This window comes from Protopterus annectens, chromosome 4.part0 (genome assembly GCF_019279795.1).
Source record: "Protopterus annectens isolate FY-2018-M chromosome 4.part0, PAN1.0, whole genome shotgun sequence".
Taxonomy (NCBI): domain Eukaryota; kingdom Metazoa; phylum Chordata; order Ceratodontiformes; family Protopteridae; genus Protopterus; species Protopterus annectens.
This window is the reverse complement of record NC_056733.1, coordinates 1,452,135,622-1,452,152,189: the sequence shown is the minus strand read 5'-3', so window position 1 is coordinate 1,452,152,189 and position 16,568 is coordinate 1,452,135,622. Positions and strand designations below refer to the sequence as shown.

General features: G+C 36.3%; 1 protein-coding gene across 1 annotated transcript in view; it reads left to right on the top strand.

The window, feature by feature from the left end:
• The window catches only part of UNC5A (unc-5 netrin receptor A), a 1,914,539-nt gene extending 1,913,132 nt beyond the window's left edge, over positions 1-1,407 (top strand). The window contains exon 15 of the mRNA XM_044069905.1: positions 192-1,407. Coding sequence (XP_043925840.1) covers positions 192-357 — 166 coding nt within the window. The 3' untranslated portion in view covers positions 358-1,407. The remainder of the gene's footprint in view (positions 1-191) is intronic.
• The last annotated feature ends 15,161 nt before the right edge of the window (positions 1,408-16,568 follow it).

Genomic DNA, 16,568 nt, shown 5'->3' with positions numbered 1-16,568 from the left:
CAAGCATGGAACAGTTCTGGTTAATGTGTAAGAAGATGAGTACATTGCAATGCCAGTGTTAAATAGCAAGATGTTTAGGCATAAAATTGAAAGACTAGGTGAGCCAAGATGTTTTTATTTGCTGATAAAGTCTGATTCCGTTTCATATAATAATTCTTTTCTCTCTGTCTCTCTCTGTTTTCATTTAACAGGCATATGAATTTTTTTGCATCAAAAGCTAGCCCAACCTCTATGATTCTGAATGTGTGGGAGGCCCAGAACTTCCCAAATGGAAACTTGAACCAGCTTGCTACAATCATGGCTGAAATTGGTCGGCCAGAAGCCATGGCCTTTATGGTATCAGAAGCAGAATGCTGAAGCTTGGAAAGCCTGGAAAATGGACAGCAGATGTACTTGCTGAATTTCAACCACCATGGGTTATTCTTCAGTGCAAAGACAAGAAAACTCCAGGCTTTTTACATACACATCACCAAATCTTATTAAGCAGCTGACTTTGAATACCTAATAGTGTGTTTGTGTTATGATGATGGCCTGAAAAAAGAAGATAGAAAATGTAGCTGGTGAACTCCAAAGACTCATTTTTGGAAAATGATAATACAGAAGTTCTTATTTTGTTTGTAATTCAGCTGGCTGCCAGTCACACTGGCATCAAATTAAATGAAGGTCTGGGCTCCGTCCTCCCACACTGTTTTCAAACAGTTTATATGGAGTAATACAGTGAGAAAATGACATAACCCTTTGCTGAAAATGAAAGAACTACATTCACTTGGTGTTGAAGATGCAGTCCTGGCGACTCACATAATCACTTTAGAAAATGATGTACTTTTCTGCCTTTGTGGTAATAACAGAAGACCCTCAAAGTGATGTGTTCTTGGCTAGTCTTTGTGTTTTTGTTTTGCTGGAGTGGGGTACATTTGAAGATAAGGAGTATCTTTCTTTTTTTATGAATATGTCTTGAGATATGCCCATTGCTATTTCTAAAGTGAAAATGTGTCTAGATTGCTGGGCCTTCTGTTAGACAACCAAAGAATGGGCAAATATTACAAAAAAGAATTGCTGCAAAATACTTGCAAAATTAATTTGCATTTTTCTTTTTACCTCAAGTTGTTATATTCTGGCAGAAATTAATGCATTTTTTGAAATTCCTAGTCGGGATGCCTAGCTGCTTGGCAATGTGCCAGGGAAAAATGTCTTTGATCTACCTTGAAGGAACTAGCTAACAAAAACTTCACAAAGGAAAACACAACATCCACAAGCAGGTAGATAACTTGTACGTCTGTATACTCTTGCACTCATATGTTACAGATTGCTGGTAGAAAAGAGCCCGACAAGAAATGCCACAATTTATGAAAGTCATTTATGAAGACTAAAACAAAATATCCCTAGATTCTTTCTACATTAGATTAAATAAGCTTCAAATAATAATAATAATAATAATAATAATAATAATGTCAATGAAGTTTTCAGGATGGCATGGTGTACTTCAAACATAATAACAGATCAAACATGCTTTTGCTACATACAGAATCATTTGGTAAAAATTGGAGGCTAATTTGTCCTAATTTGAAAAATAACCAGGGAAATGGGACATTTGTTTCTTATGTTTTCAGGAATCTAAATCCAGGTTATTTTATACTATGGCATACTGTTTTAAGAGAAGCCAGACTCGTTCCATGTAAAAAGTTAAACATGAGTGCATTTATTCAGTTTATAGCATTTAAATCTATTTGAGTATGGGCAGGTGACTTTTAAAGTGGTGCCGTTTATTGTTAACTGTCTCTTTCTGCTCACTTTCAGTAATCATTTAAAAGCAGATAAGAATCAGTTGGCCTTCCTTCTCTCTGCCCATTTACCTACCTACTGGACAAGCTGTAAATCTGCCCAGCCATCAGTTAATTGCTTCCCTCCTGTCATTAAAATTCTTTTACATCTGTGCCAAGTATTTCAAAATTTTTTGATGGTTTGACAATATAACCTGATGGGGAAGGCTGTCACAATCATTACTGATCTTGTACTCAGTAATTTGATCACTGGGTAAGCCCTCTAGTAGTAAGTAGATGTTTTCAGTTGCAGTGATCCAGGAACACTGCCTGGTTAACTGACTTGCTTAGAGAGAGAGAGTCTGCAAATGGAAATGGAGGAATTCAGACCCAGATCTACAAGATGGCCGTCAAAAACAGAGATATTGAAATCCAAGACTGCAGGATAAATTTCATTGGCAACTTATAGCCTTAAATGTCTGTGCAAATGTGCCAGCTCATCTAATAACCTTCTGTAAAAAAAATAATAATTCCTTATAATTCCTAGCATTTTCTGAGTCCTCCTGTGTTTTCAAAGTATGTATTATTGATCTCAAGCATCTGTTTTTTTTTCCTTACTTTTCAGAGATATCATCCTCTTGAACTTTCTATTCCCTCAGTGTCTCTTTCTTGCTCCCACATGGCTACTATCTTAAAGGCTATGCACTGGAATATATTTTAGTTTTATATTTTTATGACTTCTGTGGACCACATGTGACTTTTGTTGCCCTCCCTCTGAACTGTATCCTCTTGTCTCAGCACTAGCCAGGACCCTAGATGTGCTCTCACAAACTGCCTTTACAGAAGGATAATAACTTCTTGTTTTCTAGTAGTGATGCCTGTTTCTGTGTTTGCCACTAACCTCAATACCTTCCTTTAATAGCATGGACTGTCTCAAAAGAATTCTTATTTAGGGATTCATGTAGTGTTTTTTCTATAAAGGTGTGTTTTGCTGTGAATGTTGATGTTTTTCTTAGCTCCATTGGCTTGAAAAGGTACAGAATCAGATGGGTTAATAAGATCTGAGTGAGGACTGGTAGCATGTTGTTTTTGGGCTTTAACGTTATGCAATTTATATATAACCACACTTGCATATGTATCAACTTGCACAAAGTATGTGATACCACAGTCTAACAACATCTCTTTTTCCATCAAGTATCTCCATTTGGCCTGTGATCTTTCAAAACTTTGTACAGTAGAAATATTTGCTCTTCTTACCCATGCAAGAATAGGACAGATACCACTGGAGAAACTTATTTTCCAGTAGGTGCCAATTCATTATTGTATGTTTGGTCTCAAGCCCAGGCCAGCAGCATGTCAAGTGATTCCAGCCTTCTCTGATATTACATTAGTATGTAGGTGTACAGAAGAGGATCTGCTCAAGCCATTCATATTTTTAATTATCCAATGGATTAGCTAGTACAGGAGATGGTGTGTTTCATTGAGGGTATCTGTTCAGGAGGCTGTACAATAGTTAAGATGGTTACCAAAAAGTTCCTTTGATGTTCATCCTATCATTTCCTATTTCAGTACCATTTGACCTCAAGGTCACTCTGCTTTCTTATATTTCCAGATCACCCCCATAAATGTATTCTTTTCCTTCAATGGGACTACCTAGCTTATCAACTAATATAATAAATGCCCAAATGTTCTTTTTCTGTGCTGAATTCCAGGCATTTCAGTCTTTTATTTTTAAACAACTTGGTTAAATTACATTTTAAACAATGAAATAGGCAAATATAATTTAATAGAAAAGAAAATACCATTGAAACATTGTTTCATTATTTTCATGTGAGATACATCTTTTTTCAACAATTAGCTTTCACTCCAATGTTACATAAATTGCTCAGTTCCCTCCTTCCTTTCTTCCTTCCCTTTACCTCCTTCTAGTCATTATTCTGCATGTATGGTCCCCACAAAATTAAGTTATTTCTATGCATCTGCAGGATTGGGTACTGTGCATAAGGAAGCCCCCATAGTTCCCCATTTTTTATGATTATTTTGCCTCTGCTGCCTGCTGACCATTGAACTGTCTCTTGGTGTATTAATCCATGATTTCCCAATGTACCAGGGTGAGAGCTGTCCAAGGCTGACCATCACTGAGGCAGCCATCAGGAATGGTTCTGCTTTTTGATGTTTTAGAGTACTAACACCAATGGTCATGCTCAAGGTTCAGGGTACAGTGGGTGTATGTGTGGGCATGTCATCTGCTTTCACAAGTGATGTAACTCCTCAGGACAGCCCTCCCTCAGCCTCCTTGAAGGCACTTTTCCTACAGGGTCTCTGATTTCCACTCCAAATTCAAACATGAGACTGTGTGCCCTGGAAATTTACTCCCACACCATATGTTAAGGAGATGTGAGCTGGCAAAGTCCCATTACTCCTCTCCTCTGCCATGCCAGCTCCAGCAGACACCAGTGCTGATACCTGAGCATAGGTCATCTGAGTCATAGTTAGGGCTTTATCCTGCTATGCCAAAAAAACTGACCAAATGCTTTGTTTTGCTGTGAACTTACTAAGTGTTAACACACTTTCAGATGCTATATTATAAGTGTAATAGTGCTCAACATGCGCACACACACACACACACACACACACACACACACACACACACACACACACACACACACACACACACCAAATATTCTTACTCCAAACTTGTGTTTTGTTTAAATGATCATCTCAAAAAACAATCATGCTATGTTTCTATGGCCAAAGTATGAGAAAACATTGTATTTTACCATGGTTGAACAGATGTACTAGGTTCAGTCCTAAGCCATTTATCTTTATTAGCTTTATCTTTTTCCACTTTGAAAAATTCCTTTTCAGTATTCAGTATTTTTTCTATGCAGAATGTTATTCATTCTGAACATGATAGCTTAATGAATAAACCCCACATCAGCCAACTACCTCGCTTCTACCAAAGTCTGCCACAAATCATTTTATTTCATATCACACAGGCAGTGCAACCACAATTGTAAGGATGTCACAAAAGGCAGATCTTGAATCAGATGACTGCCTGTTCTTAATCAGTTTGATATCACAGATAGCAGACAGAAATGGTTAACATGTTTCAATATTGCACTAAGTATTCAAAAAAAAAAAAAAGAAAATATGTAACTTTAAGAAAGGAGAAAAGAACTTTAGGAACACCATATAATAGCATTCTTTGCAGATAGTTTATATTAGATTTGAAATAATGCCTTTTCTCTTTAATAAAGAATATGATGTCCCTTTATCTCCCTGGTTTTGTATATGCTGAGAAGATGTTGTTCATTAGATCTAAGTAGTCTATTAGTGTGGTAGGAATAAAGAATAGGGGTAAAAGCAGAGTAGCAGAGCAGCCATATGCTTTTTGAATAATGTTGTGTGTAGAGATAAACTGCAAGTAATCTAAGTGGTGAGGCAGCTCAAGCCAATTCAGAACTTTAAGAACAATACATTGGTGGCTGTGGTATTGTTTATTGGTGTCAGATTTTGCATCCTTATTATAACATGCCTCCAGCTTATTTTTAGCTGTAGCCTAAAGGCTGATTAGGGTGGGTGTACCATGTAGGAGAGACGGGAGAAGGTAGGTAGTGGTAAGACTGGTTTTGGTGGTGTTGCTAAGGAAATGTTTATGCCTGTTGAGCATTGCTAATTTTTGGTGATTCTTTTTTATGTTATTTTCAACATGCAAGTCAAATTTAAAGTTATCTATTACCACGCCAATAAATTTTGTATGGGAGACTACTTCAATAGCAGTTTTGTCTAGTGAAATGATTTTGAAATTCACTTTATCAGGCATGTGTGATTTGGGGAAAAATAGGAGTAACTTTGTTTTTTTTTAGGTTGTCTAGTAGCTTGGCATTATGGAGTCATTTCACAACTGTGGAAAAAGCTTCTTGTGAGACATGGAGAAGTTGAAGCAAGTTATTGGATGATCATATAAGCACAGAATCTTCAGCATATTGTATAAGAGAGGCTGAAGCTACAGAGGTATAGGGGTCACTGATAAAGATATTAAAGAGGAGGGTACCAAGAATAGAGCCTTGGTGTACACCAGTTGAAAGTTGCAGGCATGAAAAGAGAGTATTCTGCCATTTTTTCAGACTGGAGCCCGTCATTTATTAAGCTACTGAATCAATGAAAAAGGAAATAGTCCAAGTTAGAACTGTTTAACCGTTTATACAGGAGTTTAGTGTGGAAACTATATCAAAGGCTTTTGGGAGGTCAAGGAATGCATAGGAAACATGTTTGCCCAAGTACCTGTATTTGCTTATGGTGTCAGTGAATGATAAGAGGACAGTAGTTATACTGTGTGTTGAGCAAAAGTCATGCTAGATGGATAAGTGATGTCCTTGTAGAAGATAGTGAAGGAGTTACTTATGAATTCATCTTTCAATAGTTTTAAGAGAAATGATTGTATTGCAATAGGCTGAAAGTTAAAGATGTCAGTCAAAATGCCACCTTTATGAAGAGGGACAATAAAAGATTTTTTTTTTCCATAGTGAGGGTACATAGGACTCAGCTGTTGATCTACTGATAAGGATAGAGAGTGGATATGCTATGGCATTGGCTGCTATCTTTAGGTATTCACGGGGGAGGTTGTCAGATACAGTGGAGCAAGGTTTGAGTTTAACTACAAGTTTTTTTTTTTTGCCATTGATGTGAAGACAGGTCATAAGTGGAAGTTGTTAGCCATGGATATAGAGGATGAATTAGGTCCAGATGCTGGGGTAGAGTTGAGGAAATGGTAGGGTGTATGGTGTACGGAGAATGTTGGTTTGGTCTAATCTGTTGTTTGCTGAAATACTAGGATTGGGTGTTATTGAGAGGGTATTGAGCTTATAGTTAGGGAGGTAATGGTTTCTGTGAAGTAAATATTGAATAAGGTTGCAATTTCTAGTCAAAAGCTATTATGAGAAGGGTTGCATTCCTTGTTTGAGTGCTGATGTAAGAGATTACATATTGATGTCCAGAAACTTTGAGGGTCATTTTTGTGCTGAAGTTGTAAATAGCTATAATATTGTTTTCTTATCTAGGTTAACATGTTTTTTTTGTTTTGTTTTTTTACCCAGATTGCACAATTCTCTTTAAAGTGATATGTTAAAGGATTCTTTTTAAGTTTTTGTCTGGGTAGTGAACCATGATGCCCGGTTAATTATCACTCTTTCTTTTTTTTTTTTTTTGCAGAGTGGGGCATGGCTGTTCAAAGTATTTAGGAATGAGGTATTAAAAGTATTGGCTGCCTCTTAAAGTGGAAGAGTTTTCATGATAGACCAATTAAAGGCTTTCAATGAATTGATGAAGGAAGCTTTAATGAATTTAGAAAGGTTTTGGTTTGTTTTAAGTTGGTGGGTGTTAGGTTGCTGGGTGGTATTTCTATGGGTATAAGATGGAAGGTGGTCATTAATTAAATCTGGGTAGGTTCCACAGGTTTTAAATTTACTACGATCAGAGAACAGTATCCAGTGTAGAATTGTACCTTTACTGTTGGTATTATTAACTCTAGTGTGCATTTAGATAAGTTGTGTGTAACTATAAAGGTTTATACTAGCTGAGGTAAAGTCTGATGTAAGATTTTGCCAGTCAATATTTACATCTTCTAGTATGATTTTTTCATAAGGTATATAATTAGTTGTCCAGGAGAGGATTTATTCTAAACTTGTTATATTATTTCCAATTGGTATATAAAATATAGCATTTTTTTTATTATTGCTAAGCTTTAGCAGTGATCCTAGTACTTCACCATATTGGAGTTTAAGGATGTTGTGTGAATAAGGAGAGATAAATTATATGAACATGGATAAATTAAGGCTACCCCTCCTGCTTTCTTGTGGGTCCTATTGGCTTTGATAAATACTGTAGCCTAGAGGGAGTAATTCCAAATCTTTAATGTTAGACTTAAGACAGGTTTCTGTGATGGCAAGAATATTAGGGTAGTACAATGATATCCAGGCATGTAGTTTTGTAATTTTGTTACAAATGCTATAAATGTTGATAGTGACAATATTCATTTTTAAGACAAATGAGAGAATGATGGGGTGAGGAGTTGAGTGTCAGTTTTATTAGTATAGATAGGTGGTTGTTTAATGACAGGACAGTGCACATGGGAAAGGTATAGTCTGAGGTGGTAGATAAAGGAGGATTAGTTAATTCACAATTTTGCATGGGTGCTTCTTTGCTATTTGCATTACTTGAAGAGTTTCAGGGGTCTGAGTTGGGATGGATATCACAACACTATGAGATTTTTGAGAGGTAGTGTGTTGATTTAGAGGGGACCTGCATGAGTTTTATTTTTTGAGTAGAGTGGTGGTAATGAAATATTTTGTGCTTTAAATAAAGACAAGGTGAGAGATTAAAAGGTTAGGGAGATGTACCAGTATAGCTACTCCTGAGTAAATTGCAGTAGGAGAGGTGTATAGAGGTGAAAGTACAGTGACAGTTTGTTACATACAATGTTAGTAGAAGCAGAAAGAGACATGATGCTTGGGCAAACGTTTGAAATTCTGGTGGTTATTGAGAAGAGGAAAAAGTGAAATGTAGTACATTGTATGAACTGGAGGGAGGCAGAGGTGGAGTTAACCAAAAAAAGTGAGTGGAGAAGATTTGTATTATTAGTTAATTCTAATTATGTAATAATGAGAAAGGACATACAGGAGTATCCATGATATTTGAAGTCAGTAAGAGGTATAGGGAACAGAATATAACTTAAGACACTAATAATTAAATTTAGGTGCATGTAATTGTATGAAGAGAAGATGAAGCAGATATAATTTCTGTGGCTAGGAGGATTGAGAGTCTGTGAGTGGTTATTTGTGAAGTGATTATGTTGCTGTAGGTGGGAGGAGTTAGGGGTCTTGTGATAGGTTGTAATTTGGATATGGAGGGGTAGGCCAAGTATAAAGGGAGTGATGTCAAGTGGTGTGTTGGAATGGGGTAGGGTAGAGAGTGAAGACATGTGGGATCAAACTGAGTCCTGCAGAAAACAGTCAGGAGTAGTAAAAGGTAAGTAAAATGGCAAAATAGCCTAGGACACAGCAATAAAAGTGGCAATGTTAAAAACAAATGGCAAAATGTTGACCAGCTCAAAAAACTCCAGCTTTACTTCATAGCGTATTGCCTGCACTGAGGTGATCTCTGCCTAACATACAAAGCTATGTCAAACCCAGAGCTGTTGGACATGCTACACCTAAAGAAATCCCAATCCATCTGAGCTACACGCTCTAGGGACCTAAACCTTGTCACCACAATAAACAGAACATGCTGGAGGGCTAGATTCCTGTCCCAGAGACTTCCCATACTTTGGAACAAACTACCCATCTATGTCAAGCAGAGTTCCTCATTAGCACTCTTCAGCTACGGTTTAATATATATATATGTATATATATATATATATATATATATATATATATATATATATATATAAAATAGTTGCTGCTCGCAACCTTCTGCCTTGGATTTGTTTAAAGTAAGATATATGTAGCAGAGAGATAACACGCAGCAGCCAAAAATCAATAGTAACCTTATAACTAAGAGATAAACAAGAGACTGGCTAGGACACAGCAGTAGAGTAAAAAATAAATGGGCTCCAGTAAGAAGAGAACCCGGTATGGAAAGTATTCCTATGACACCTCAGTATTCATACAATAAGGTGATGGGGGCAGTTACATCCATTCTAAGGCAGGATATATCAACAGCAGAGAAATTCCCATATGCTAATCCAGGAAGTACCTAACTAAAAAATATGGGGAAGGTCCTTACTTAAAGGCACTTCTTTGCAGTCTAATACTTTCTGGAGCTGAAATAACTGGGTGTCCTGACCCTGCTTCAGAGTATTAACTGATGTCACCAGTGATGTCAATCTGGAAGGGATGCTTGAACCCAGCACCACTGTACCTAGCAAAATGTATCACAGAAAGTTTAGTTTGCAAGTTAAGAAAAGTGTGCAAACAGATTGTGTTAACTGAAGAACTAGGTTTAAACACTACTAAAGGGTTAATAGACTGAGAGGGAACAAAAATCACCTTTATGCCCAACTGCAGCAATCCAAACAAATGCGATGGAATGCACCTGCTGGGTAGATCATCGTAATGAAAAAGCATACTGTACAAAATCATTCTGGAGCGAAGCTTGGGTAATTCTCTAAGAATGTTCTTTTCCACTGCCTGCTTATGTAAATGCAAACTCCCAAGCACACAAAGCTAACTTAAATGGTGGAATCACACCTACAGTACATTAACTTGTAAATTTATTACTCAAAGAGCAGATAATGCTTATAACTGTTTGAACCGATGTTTATACTTATGTGAGACAAATGCACCTCTAAAAATAGCCATTGCATGATTTTATGTGCCATACCCCTTTCCCATATGTATAGAGACAACATTTTGAAAGTTGAATACCTTTTAAATGAATGGTGTATGGTGGGAGCGACAGCATTAAGCCTGAATACAAAATACAGATGTCGGGCTATGCCCCTCTCTCCTTACCCTTGAAGTCATTTGGCACACAACTGGTATATTCAGAGTCATTGGGTGTCAAGATAAAAGGTGTGCACCCTCCCCGCACACACACAAAAATCACTTGCTTCTTGTTTTTTTGCTTTCAACATGTTTAAATTGTGAACATGTTTAAGGTAGGATAATACTTAGATACTGTTGACTATGATTTGCCACATACTTCTCCAACCCTTTGTTAAAATAATCTATAAGGTTCTGAGGAGGGGATCACAGATTTTATACAAACCTGCTGATTTTCACTGGCTGTGGACTGAAATGTACTGTAATCATTTTCAATCTCCTGCGTTCCTGTCCTCACAAATATCGCACTTTAAATGATACTGACTGATTACACTGCGGCTCTGAATGGATTTCTGCATAGACTAATTGATACATGGTATGGCAAGCTGTGGATTGGTTCCTCCTCCAAGGCAGAGGGTGTGAACTTCATTGAATCAGGGTTACCTTAACACCCAGCATCAGCCATGAAGGACTAGTGTGGCTTACACTTCTTTAGGTAGTCTTGCCACCTACAGCACCAGTGTATGCAAAAAAAAAAAAAAAAAAAAGAAAGAAAACAAAAACTGACAGTGTCACACCCCTTTTTGTTGTGTGATTCAAACATATCAGTAGAAGAAATGAAAATGTACTTAGAGCTCTGTAGAATAATGTTTCTATCTAGTGTCCTCAGCCTCTGTAAGCTCTTTGTTAAAGAGAACTTCACTCAAGATTATTCTCTGGTCTTACTGATTATCTCAGTAAAAAACACGTCATGGCTCCCAAAAAAAAAATGGCTTCTGAAAATTCCTTTGAACTTTCCTTTTCTCATTTTCACTGGATATTACATGTCCTCCGAAGGACAGAAGGTTTTCACCCCACCAGAATACCTAGTACTTGCTGTAATTTGCAAAATCCTGTTTTTTTTCCATTTTTATACTTAGAAGTCTGTAGTACAAACGTCTCTTAAAGTGCTGCTGCCATAATTTACGTAGCCAGTATAAAGTTCAAGGCCTGCTTCAGTACTCTTGTAGCTCACACCACTAGCAAGTAGTTTCAACAAAGTTTCTTACATGGAAGCATAGATTTGACTAGATATTCTGGTACACAGTGCTGTCTTCTGATCTGGCACTCCCTCCTCAAAATTAAGTTGAGAAGCAAAAAGAAATATCCCTAGTTGCTCCTCTCCTTAGATTTGTGGATCAAAATACAAATAAATAAATAAATAAATAAATAATAAAGCAAACATCTTCAGTTCTGAATGCAAATACAGTATTGTCAACATTTTCTAAATGCAGATAATGCACTGAAGACCAATCTTACCCCCCCTAACATTTTACTCCCAAAATGGCTGCTCCTTTTCCTCGACAAAAGCTACAGTTCCCGTACAAATGCTTGAGGTAAAATTGCTTGAGTGTCAATGACACTGAAATCACTGATGGTGCAGTTTCAAAGTGTGTACTAGTAATGATTCACTTGTTTTTGGAGAGTTCTCCAGTTTTTGTGTTGGTGCAACATGGCATTGGTATATATAATTTCAGGAGGTGTAGGGGTTTGCACCCCATATTGGAGGCTGCAAAAAAAACAATTAAATTTTTTTTTCACCTTTATGAGAATTTATTTTGCCCTGTCAACTCCTCGGCTTTCAGGAAGTTGACATTTCATAGCAGAACCCTGAAGTTATGCATCTGAATGGAAGGATCAACGGAAACTAAGAAACCAACTTTGCTGCTTACCTTGATAGTCAAGTCCACAACATGTATGTTAGTGTGGAGGCAAATAACTTCTTAATTAATTATAACAAACATATGTGCAACTGTCTTAGCTGTTTTAGTGTAGATTTAACAAGTTTTGATCCTAGAGACCAGAAATTCCTCAGTTTGAATCCTACAACTTGCATATTCTGTGACCCTGAATGCATCAGTTAGACTCATTGTACAATGCATTCTTCCCTAGAAATAAGATCAGCTCAAAACATCTTCCTCAGGAAAAAAAAATGTTCAAAATATTAAGTAAATAACATCTACACTCTGATAGGAAACTCATTTACCACATCTAACTCACTTACCAATGTACACTGGAGTGAAAAAAGAATTTACTTTGAAAGAGTCAGACTGACAGATTAGATTTAAGTGAGCCCTGGGGATGAACATAAATAAAATAAAAAAAAAAAATTTAACATTGCAACCGTCACCAGAAATTGTTTTATGTTATCCATTTTATGCCCAGTATGTAAATTAGAGAAGGTAGCCTTGTTTAAGCTGTTGTATTAAAAATGATGCAGGCATGAAACAATTAACAATAAATGGTGATATTGGATTTTCCAACAGAAGACAGTGATGTGTCGAGGAAAGGCATTTGCATAACAAATTACTATCTGCTACCAGTTGCTGTGTGCTGTAGCCTAAGCTGGTAAATAGAGGCTTATTTTTGTGGCTGTCTGTGCATGTAATTGCATTGTGTATTAGACTGAGAGAGAGAGAGAGAGAGAGAGAAAAGACAGACCGAGAAACAGAATATGCTGCACTGATCAGAAGAGGTAGTGTGACTTGGTGGTTAGCAGACTGAACTAACAGTGTCGCATTTTCTAATCTCATAAAGGCCACGGGTATCTCTACTTTTCCCTCATTTATTCATCCTTTTGTGTTACTTTTTTCTTTTAACACATGGTTAAGTAAACAAGGTGTATGTACTTGGATATGGATTCTAATTTAACCTTCTGATTTTTATATCAGACTCTGTAGCATCCTATATTTCCTCCCTTCTGTATAGTGCTCCTTCTGACCTGTAACATGTTCTTCCATAACTCTTATATTGACACATGTCGTTTTATGTTTTCTTTCTTGCTTAGTAACTAGAGCAACTTACAATTTCTGAAGGACTTTGTACTGTTCTGTAGTTGGCAGCCATAATTTTACCAAAACACTTTATTCTCTATTGTAAAACAATTTAGGATGCAATGTGTATAGAAAGCAATTTATACACACCAAATGAATCAACTTTGTAAACCACTTTATATCATTGCCAAAAGAAACTGCTTAAACCCAAATTAATTTCTCCCTTTGAAAGTCAGTCTAAAATAGCATGCACTTGAAGGCACTGTACAACTGCAAATGCTAGTCTGCAGTGATTTCTGGCAAGACATTACATAATTCTGAATTGTAATGTTGGCACCACCCAGGTTTAGTTAGTGGCCTATGCGAGATATTGGAGACCTCCACCAAAGCTCATTAATGTATTGCTACTGATGGAGGATAGAATAATAATTTCTTTTCCACTGTAATACATACTCGGGGTGACAATCAAATGGACCATACCATACAAGTGACCAACCTTTCCTTCCTCAATTAAGAACTGTTTTCATACCTTGTATCTCTGCAGCACAGGGGAAAGAGAAAGTTTTCCTTGCTGTTGTAAATTCCTTTTTAAGCAGACTGTTCATCAGTGGCCATATGTGTGTGTGTGTGTGTGTGTGTGTGTGTGTGTGTGTGTGTGTGTGTGTGTGTATGTGTGTGTGTGTATATATATATATATATATATATATATATATATATATATATATTTATTTATTTATTTATATAGGTATACTAATCTTCAAAAACTCATTTCTTCAAAGATTAGAAAGCAGACACCCACTTTCACGAAAGTGCACTTTCTCAAAAGTCAGTTAACCGACTCACATCAGTTAACCAAATCACGGTACAGTGGGGCTAAGGAAATATATTCTGTTCCCCACTGTAGTGCAATCTCGGAGTTAGTATATATAGCGGGAGTGTTGGGGGTGCAGGGGGGCTTGCCTCCCTGCAAAAATGTATTCTACTTTGCCTGACACATCTCTGATAATTATATATACTAACTCCTAGATCACACTACAGTGGGGAAAAGGATATATTTCCTTATCTCCACTGTACCGTGATTCAATTAACTGATGTGATTCGGTTAACTGGCTTTCGCGAAAATGCATTTTCGGTTAAGTGTACTTTCTTGAAAGTGGGTGTCTGTTTTCTAATCTTCGAAGAAATTAGTTTTTGAAGATTAGAAGTAGACCCATATATATATATATATATATATATATATATATATATATATATATATATATATGTGTGTGTGTGTGTGTGTGTATGTGTATGTGTACATATTTTTTTTTTGTAAACATCTTTGGTAGCAGATTAAATGTTACATCTATTTCCCTTCTTTTTGTAAATCTCTTTTAAACACTTTATAAAAGGCACATTATGAACTTATGTTAATTCCATTTCTGGTGTAAGGCAGCTTGGATTTCTCCATCTTCATTCACATTCATTATGTGCAGAATTAATGATTTCAATCAATACCATGCCATTTGAATGACTGAGTCAAATCAGTAACGCCAAAACAAAGTTATGTTACTACTGGTAAGCAATGGTTTGAATACAAAAGCAGAGGTTGTTCTTCAAAGACTGATAACCTCTCCCAAATCTATTTTCTTTCCTTAAGCACTCCAAATCAATAAAAATGCTTGAGCATGCACAATGGCATAAAGTCCAACTAGCTAGTGATATTTAATATTCACACAATTATGATCTATAATTTTCATAAATATATTATATACAGAATATCATGAAAATCATGAAGCCTGTAACTTAAATCATTCATCTATAATACTGTGTGGATATTTTTTTATGTACACTCTTGGTGTATCATCTTTTGTGCTTTATCAAACATTTGCTTTTATCCTAAAGAACCATAGCAAGGGTTAGGAAGAGGGAGCAGTTGTCCTTGGCACCAACCTGTAGGGGGCATCATTCAGCATATGCAACTTTAAAAAAGGAGTGACTTGAGAGTTTCCACGATGTCATTAAATGTCGTCATGACAACAGCATAACTGATCAACCTAATTACTTGCTACATTAAAAATAAACATATGCCAGCTTGCAAGCTGTTGTTATGCTATTACAAGGCTGATTGCTTATAGACAGTATGGGGTGCCAAACACATCACCATCTACTTGATACAGCCCTGCATACTTGGCATGTAATCATCTGAAATACCCTCAGTCTTAGCATATTTATATTACAAATCAAAACTTAAAGTGCAGGTTCACATACTGCACATGTAAATCACAGACACACATGAACCCAAAGCACTATAGCCCACATAAAACACCCCCAAACCTAGATTTACACTTACTTTTAAATAGAAACAAAATAAAATATTAAGTAAAACATCAATGCATCTCACCAAAAAATAACATTTCTTTCCCTGCACATGTACAAAATACAAATAAGAACTCCTCAAAACAACACTGACCACCAAAAAAAAAAAAAAATAATTCACTTAGGAAAACAAAGTGACCCCAAGAAGCTTTTTAGAAATGGAAGTATCAGCAAAATGAACTGAGTTCTGTCTAAAGTAACTAAAAAGAAGCAACTAAATAATCACTAATCTATAAAATGAGTGCATCCTAATATACTCCTCCATAATGTCTTTGGTGTCTTTGTTAAAACTGATCATGAAAACATAGAAATAGAATGGACAAACACCTGGTACAGGACTTTAAAAACAACAAAATAAAAACAAGAACAAAAACTCCAAAATCCACTGTGTCATTCCTTCTGAAGAAGTCTGTATGTGAAAAGATGAAAGCCCTCACTGTATTTAAAATGATGATTTGAATGAATGACAATGGATTTCAAATTTTTTCCTGTTTTTTTTCCCCTAAATGAATCATGGTTGCATTGTGCAACATACTCCAATAGTCCTTAACAGTAAACTGTGCTGACTGCAAGTATCTACTAAGAAAACACAAAATAATGCAATGAGACATACTTAGTAAGTTTTTTTAGCTGATTTAGTTTGCTAACAAAACTTTGCATCACACAGAAACATACATTTTGACAGCAGCTTTATGCTATTATTCTTTAATGCATCTCATTTTTATCCCACTCCTACAAATTACCTTTATTTATATTCTGCATTCTTGAGTTATGTTACTGTGTTAGACTTTGTTATTTCTTTCAGATGGCGTTTCTGGTTATCCACCACCTTTTTGCTGAAATATTTGCTTGACTATCAACTGAGCTGGTAACCAAGCATTTTGAAACTTGAAACTTCTTTTGTTCTATTTTTATCTTTCTGTGTTAAGATGGTAGCAGATTAAGCTCTGCATGTACCCTTCAGGCATTTATCTATTTTTATCAGGCACCATCTCTGTCTTTATTTCCTGTGAACATGTTAAGCTATTGGCTCCCTATGGAGTACAAGACCTGTTATAACTGCCAGTGCTTCAAAAAATAACTAACCTGTTATT